The sequence below is a fragment of the Elephantulus edwardii genome, unplaced genomic scaffold (genome assembly GCF_000299155.1).
Source record: "Elephantulus edwardii isolate Elephantulus edwardi_28Jun2011 unplaced genomic scaffold, EleEdw1.0 scaffold00013, whole genome shotgun sequence".
NCBI lineage: Eukaryota > Metazoa > Chordata > Mammalia > Macroscelidea > Macroscelididae > Elephantulus > Elephantulus edwardii.
In genome coordinates this window covers 1776754-1783829 of record NW_006399763.1, presented here as the reverse complement: position 1 = coordinate 1783829, position 7076 = coordinate 1776754, and the positions used below count along the sequence as shown (strand labels likewise).

At 39.9% G+C, this 7076-nt stretch overlaps 1 protein-coding gene across 1 annotated transcript in view; it reads left to right on the top strand.

The window, feature by feature from the left end:
• ARMC2 (armadillo repeat containing 2) overlaps positions 1-6374 on the top strand; it is a 196218-nt gene extending 189844 nt beyond the window's left edge. The window contains exon 16 of the mRNA XM_006881231.1: positions 6217-6374. Coding sequence (XP_006881293.1) covers positions 6217-6374 — 158 coding nt within the window. The remainder of the gene's footprint in view (positions 1-6216) is intronic.
• The last annotated feature ends 702 nt before the right edge of the window (positions 6375-7076 follow it).

Here is a 7076-nt window from a genome sequence, read left to right as displayed (position 1 = left end):
AGGTGGATTGATTCAGTGACTGGGGTACTTGGGATGGATGTGTCAGAGACAATGAGATTGGCACAGGATAGAGCACGGTTTAAGGCTGTTGTACATAGGGTCGCTAGGAGTCGCAAACGACTTGACGGCACATAACAACAACAAAATCAGTGTTACCCAGTGATGAGTTTGACCTAGTGAACTGTCTAACGACAGATCAGACCAGGGAGCCAAGTCAACAGTCCTCGGCATCACGGATTCCTCATGTGGTCAAAGTAGGCAGTGGGTCTCATGAACCTGGCAGGCCTTCCTTCTGGCTTTTCTTGTGGCAAGAGTGCTCAGACCCTTTCTTCTTACTGGATGTGACTGTTGTGTCTGAGCCCTTGGCAATCTAGATGAGAGAGACCTGAATTTCTTTCTTTTTTAAAAAAATTGTGATTTTTAATGAAAGTTTACAGAAATGTTGGTTTTTTCCATTCATTCATGGTTGCCAGTTTTCCTCCCTACCCCCTCAGTTCACTTAAAAAAAATTCATCATTTTTTGCATCATTTCATCCCTTCCCACCCACCCTACCCCAGTCCACTCTGCTATGCACCTCTTATTCTGAACTGTTGTCATAAAAATAATGCCTAATCATAAATTATTTTAAACAATTCTTTCCCCCATCTGTGCCAGTGTAGTGTTCATTATTTACCCTCTCTTTTCTTAGTTTCCCTCCAAACCCCATGTTAGTCCTGTTTTATATAGCAGTGATGTTATACAGTTTTTGTCGTTTTGTGACTGAGGTATTTCACTCAGCATAATGTTCCCCCAGGGTCACCCATGTTATGTAATATTTTATGAGTTCCTTATTCTACAGTGCTACATAATATTCCATTGTGTGAATATACTATAGTTTTTCTAGAGACCGGAATTTCATTTCTTTTATAAAGATAGCTAAAAAAACAGGCCATTTCGAAAATACGATGAACTGTTAAACCACAAAGGTTCACACCGAACTGTATAGTTTTATAGTAACAGTGAAGCAGTTGATAGTATAATCTGACTCAGTTTTTCCTTGCTGGGTAACTGGAGAGGCTGATAAGCGGAAATAATGGTCGCAATATGGTTGGGATGTTGACTGGCTTTCCAGAAGAGCCTTGAAAAAAATATTGGCTGAAACACCCTGGTATCCTGTAATCACAACTTCTAAACTCATCAGGTGTTAATTTTGTGGTCCAGCATCTGTAGGCTGAGGCACACTAGTCTACCAGGAGCTTCTCTCAAGGCAGTGGGCAGCTGGGGATCAGGGTGTGCAACTTCTTGTGAGCATAAAATTTACTCAGTTATTTTGTCTGTCCTAAGAGACATGACATTTACACAGGTAACATAACAAGGAAGAAGAGTGGGGCCCAGTGTTTGAGTTGGAGAATCACCCTGTCCACGTCAGAGAGCCGTCAGTGTTTCCTGGAATACATGAGGGCACTATGTCTTTAGAGACTAGGGTTAGTAGATCGTGAACTAGTGCAGTGCGTAAGGAGGCATTAGTGGTGCTGCAGCACGCTTTCACTAGCATGGTGATTGTATTTATCATTTATAATCTATTGTTTCAAGTCTTTTCTGGTCCTTTCTCTTATTTGCTATCAAGTCAGTACTGACTCATAGACAGTGGATTTTTTAACTGCATGGAAGAGATTGTCTATCTTTCTCTTGCAGGCAGATAGGGGGTTGGAACCATGATCTTTTCTACTACTTTAAAATTTTGAAAAATACCAGAAGTTCTAGTATTTGAAAATGTTCTGTTTAGAAGATAATGTGAGTCTCTCTGTCTCACCTTGTGCGTTATAAAATAAATTCTTTTGGCCATGATAAGTATTTTCAAAAACAAAAGTAGCAAAGAATGACGCATCAGAATGCATTATATGTAGTAAGTATTCTGTTGTTAAAGGTTTATTTCTCACATAAACATGTAGGGTCTGGTAGCTTAGTGGTGAGTTGCATTGCCAACCTAAAGGTGCAAGGCTTGAATCCACCAGCTGCTCTACAGGAGAAAGATGAGCAGTCTCCTCCTATGCACTTTATAGTCTCTGAAAACCCCCTGAATGATGTGCTGTGGTTTAGTTCTGACTCTACAATACATAGCAACAATATTTAAACATGTAAATATCTGCATATAAAGTCATGATGCAAAATATAATCCTTACTATGGATAACAGTCGGAAAAGTTTGAAAATCATACATCTCAAGCTTCTTGAGCTAGGTTCTCAGCTGTTAACCAAAAGGTTAGTGGTTTGAACCTCCCAACTGGCTATTCTGAAGGAGAATGACGAGGCAGATCCTTGGAAACCCTATGGGGAATGCTCACTTGTATTATAGGGTCAGTCCACCTCCATGCCTCTTTGTAGCATACGTTCACAAATGTGATATCAAGCATTTTAAATAGAGCATTTTATTAATATAAATAATAAAAGGGCATTTTATTAATGCCACATTTTAAAATGCATTTGTGTGTTTATTTATTTTGAAACTTCAGACTACGTTTCTTTTACCTGTAGCTATACAGCCACTCTTCTGTCACCTGGTTTAACTCAACATAGAAGATGGTGTGAGGAAGCTCTGATGGTGTAGTAAGTCTGCAGGGAGTTCCACTGCTAAATCTCCATGTTTCTTTGGTAGCTTAAATCCATGAGTACAGCTTCTTGTTATTGTAATGTGTCATTGTACTTGTGACTTATAGTGACCCTATGCACAGTAGCTCTAAACTCTGCCCTATCTTGAGCCAGTCTCACTGTTTCTTACAAACCTGTCCCTATTGCTCCAGTTACTGAGTCAATCCATCTCATCCAGGGTCTTCCTCTCTTGTGCTATCCCTCCACCCTTCTAAGCATGATGTCCTTCTTCAAAGACTGGTCCCTCTGTGCAACATGTTCAAATTCTATGAGATGAAGCTTCAAAATCCTTGCCTCTAAAGAGCAACTTGGCTTCACCCTCTCCAGGACAGATCTGTTTGTTCTCTTGGCAGTTCATGGTGTTCAATACTATTCTCCAACACCACAACTCAAAGGCATTGTTTATTCTTCTTATTCATTGCCCATATCTCTGATGCATAGCATGTGATTGCAAAGACTATGGCTTGGATCAGGCGTACCTTAGTCTTTATACTGACAACTTTGCTCTTTAGCATTCTGGAGAGGTTCCTGACAACAGATTTTCCTAATGCAACTTATCTTTTGATATCCTTACTGCTGGTGCCAAGAGTGTTGCTTGTGGAACCAACCATTAAGCTGAAGTTTTTAACAACCTCAATCTCTTCTCCATCTATCATTATGCTACCAGTTTGTCTAGTGATGAGAATCTCTGTTTTCTTTATGTTGAGCTTTAGTTCATGTTGGACACTGCAGTCCTTGACATTCTGAAGTAGATGCTTGAAGTCCTCTTGAGTTTCATTAAGTGTCATCTGTATAACACAGGTTGATGAGTCTTCCTCTAGGTCTAATGCCACATTCCTTCTCATAAAGTCCAGCCTTCTGAATGACCAATGTGACTTGGCAGCCTTGGAAAACCAAGGGAAGGTCAGCTATGTGTTGGTTCTGCCTCATTGACCAAGATGATTGTTTTGACTTTTGAGTGTACATGAATGACACTCAGAGGGGATTAACTAGTGAAAGAGGCCAAGCCTCAATTAAAGATAAATCTTGAAGTTGGATTTTTTAAAATTGTGATTTGATTGAAGGTTTACAAAACATCGTGGTGTTTTGTTTTGGGGTATTCGCCCCCCCCCCAACCTTTCATTCATACACACACATTTGTCCCATAACATACATACAGTCTGATCGTCCATTCATTCTCCACTGTCCACATAGTTGTCTATTTGGTTGTGACGAGAGGAGGAATGAGCTGCAAGTTACTCCAGTCTGGTCAAGTTTCCCTTATCTTATTCTGGGTGGTGACTTTAACACCCAAAGTGCTGAAGTACACATCATGTACAGAATTATTCCGTATCTTTCTCTTCACCCATCTTAAGTGTTCCTTGTCTATGAACTCATTTTCTACTGCCCTTTCTTCCCTTTCCTGGAAACCATACTAGAATAATCCTCTCTGTATGTAAACCTTCAGAGCTTCTGCTGAAACCAACTCATCCTACTAAGCCCAGGGCAGAATGTTTAGTATTTTAAGTAACTTAACCAACTCATCCTACTAAGCCCAGGGCAGAATGTTTAGTATTTTAAGTAACTTAAGTATTTCTTGAAAAGGACTGCTAAGTGCCTGATTGTATAACTCAGCCCAAAGCAGTTTAGGAGAGAGGATCATAAAACAAGAGAATTCATGCTCCTTTTTTCTTTTTTTTTTTTCTTTGCCTCTCTCCCAACACAAAATAGATACTGAGAAAATATGGGGGGGGGTGGCGAGAGGAGGATAGAGTAGCAGGATGAAGACAGAAATCGGAAACCTCTCTGTCCAGAACACTCCTCTTGTCAGGAAGAAGCCAGATGGTAAGGGCATCTGACACTCTCTGTATTTCCTCCTCTGATAGGGTGGGGAGGTCAGGTTCTGCTTATAGGGAGGGGTTGCCCTGGTAAGACCTGCCGAAGTGTTTGTATGAGCCTGGGATTTATCTCAGCACCACATAGCTGTGGACCTGGTTATGAGGAGAGGAGGAATACGCTAGAGGTTACTCCAGGCTAGTCCAGATGCCCTTATCTTATTCTGGGTGGTAACATTAACACCCAAAGTGCTGAAGTACACATCAAGTGTACAGAACTATATTCAGTATAGAAAATTTTATGTAACCAGAGGAACAAAACATTTTATAATAGAATTTCAGTTGGCTTTATTGAAGAAAAAAAAAAGTTTGCAAATGATGTAAGTAGCAGCTTTTGTTATTTTAGGATTTAGTGGTTACCACGTTCACAACCTGCCTCAGAGCACAGGCGTAGAAAGCAGAGGAGCCCATCTCCTGACTGCAGGCCTGGCCCTTCTACATGGTTGAGGCCCAGTAGAACAAATGGATGATGTGACAGCACATAAGAGTGGTTGTGTTAGTTTCCTCCTTGGGGTCTCTGGTGGCAGAGTCTGTATAGAGTTACGCTACCAACTCAAAGGTGGCGCCTCTCTGCTGGTTCAAATCCACCAGCTGTACTGTGAGAGGATATACAATCTTCTCCCAAAACCACACCGGAGGGTCAGTTATGAATTGGTTCTGACTTGACAGCATTGAGTGAGTGAGACAGACAGACTTGGGTGGGATATGTTTATGGTATTCTAAAAATCTGAAGTTTTCACAGAATTTAATTTAGAAGTAAATTAAAGTTTTCACTTTATGTTCTATTTTCACAAGTGCTTCCCTGTATTATCCCCGCTGCCCTGTATTATCCGTTTGGGATCTGATACTCTTTTGGGGTTTTCAGGGTGTCTTAGTAGTTTTCACTTATAGAAAAGAGAGTATAGGAGGTCTGTAGTTTCAAAGTACGCATGCCAAGCTGCTGTGAAGCTAGCAATCATAAAATGTCTCAGTACAGTTTAAACTGAGCTGTTTTCCCCAAAACATTTCCTGATGTCCTTTTATATCTATCAAGCATTGAAATAATTGACTTCTCCAAAATGCAGACAAGGGAGTAACCTATTGTTGTTGATGTGTTGTGGACATAGGGGTGGGTATGTGGACCTTTGGGTCAGAACCAACCCATGGCTAACACTCCAGCAGGTTTTCCGAGGCAGAAAATCATATGGCAGAACAGGATCTTTCTCCTACAGAGCAGCTGGTGGGTTCAAACTGCCTGTCTTACTAATATTTGTTTATTCTTAAAAATTGTCATCTGAGTTTTATGAAGAAATGTACCCAGTTAAAATAAAAGCCCAGTTCAATCTATTACTGTTGTTTACTGCAGAGTCAGAACTGACCCATAGCTGACCCTCCAGCCCTTTTCAGAGGCAGTTAATTGCACAGGAGGAGACTGCCCATCCTTCTTCCGCAGAGCAGCTGGTGGCCTCAAGCCACATGTCTTTGAGATATTGCCCTTTCTATTAAGAGACTGAAACATAATTACCTTTGAATATTGATAAAAAAAAAACAAGAGAGTGAAAGACTTTTTCTCATGGAAACAAACAAAAACCCTCAATCCGTTTAACCTATCATGTGTCATAGTGATATTAAAGATGGTCTGGGATAAATTTAAGTCATTTCATCAAAATAAAATTATATTTAATAGTATTACTTTGCTAAATAATTGTTGGCATTTTTTATTTCCCTGAAACAGATGAAGAACTAGCATTGGATGGCAGTTTTGACCAGGACCTAAGAAATTATCACAAACTCCACTGGGAAACAGAATTCAAACCTGTGGCACAGCAGCTTCTAAATCGAATTCAGAGTCATCATACCTTCCTGGAACCCCTTCCTATCCCTTCTTTTTAACACACTATAGATTAACATTAGAAACCAAAAGGCCACCTCTATTCGCAAAAAGTGATACCAAGTATGAACACTTTTTTCAGTGTTTATAAATATTGAAAAATTTCCCAGTTACTGATTTTAGTGAGCAGCTAAGTATTTTAAAAGAAAAATAGCATTTCCCCTTGTTAGTTATTATGGAAAAATGAATATGCAACTTGTTATTCCCTTTCCTGTGAGAAATGTAAGTTGAAAATATATACTTTTTTTTTTCTAAGCAAGTGCCTTTTTCTTTTACGTTCTATTAGATAATTTTTTTTTAAGGTTGTTGATGAGTCTTCACCCGGTTCTTTTTTTAAAAATTGTTATTAATTTCAATGAACATCTACAGAGATTTTGGAATTCCATTCATTCATCGTTGCACTTTTCTCCCCACCCACTCACCCCCACCCCTACCCCCAGTTCGCTTCTCTCCTTAAAAAGCAAAAGAAAAACTCCTTCATTGGTACACAATCCGCCCACCCCCACCCGGCACATCCCCACTCCCACCCCAAGTATACTCCACTCTGCAACCCTCATTCTGGGCTCTTATGATAATCATAATGCCCTAAAATATATTAATTTTAAACTATTCTCTCCCTCATCGGCTTCAATGCAGTAAATATAATTTATGCAGTTTTTCTCAGTCTTACCCCACACCAATGTCAGCCTCATTCTAGATAATTT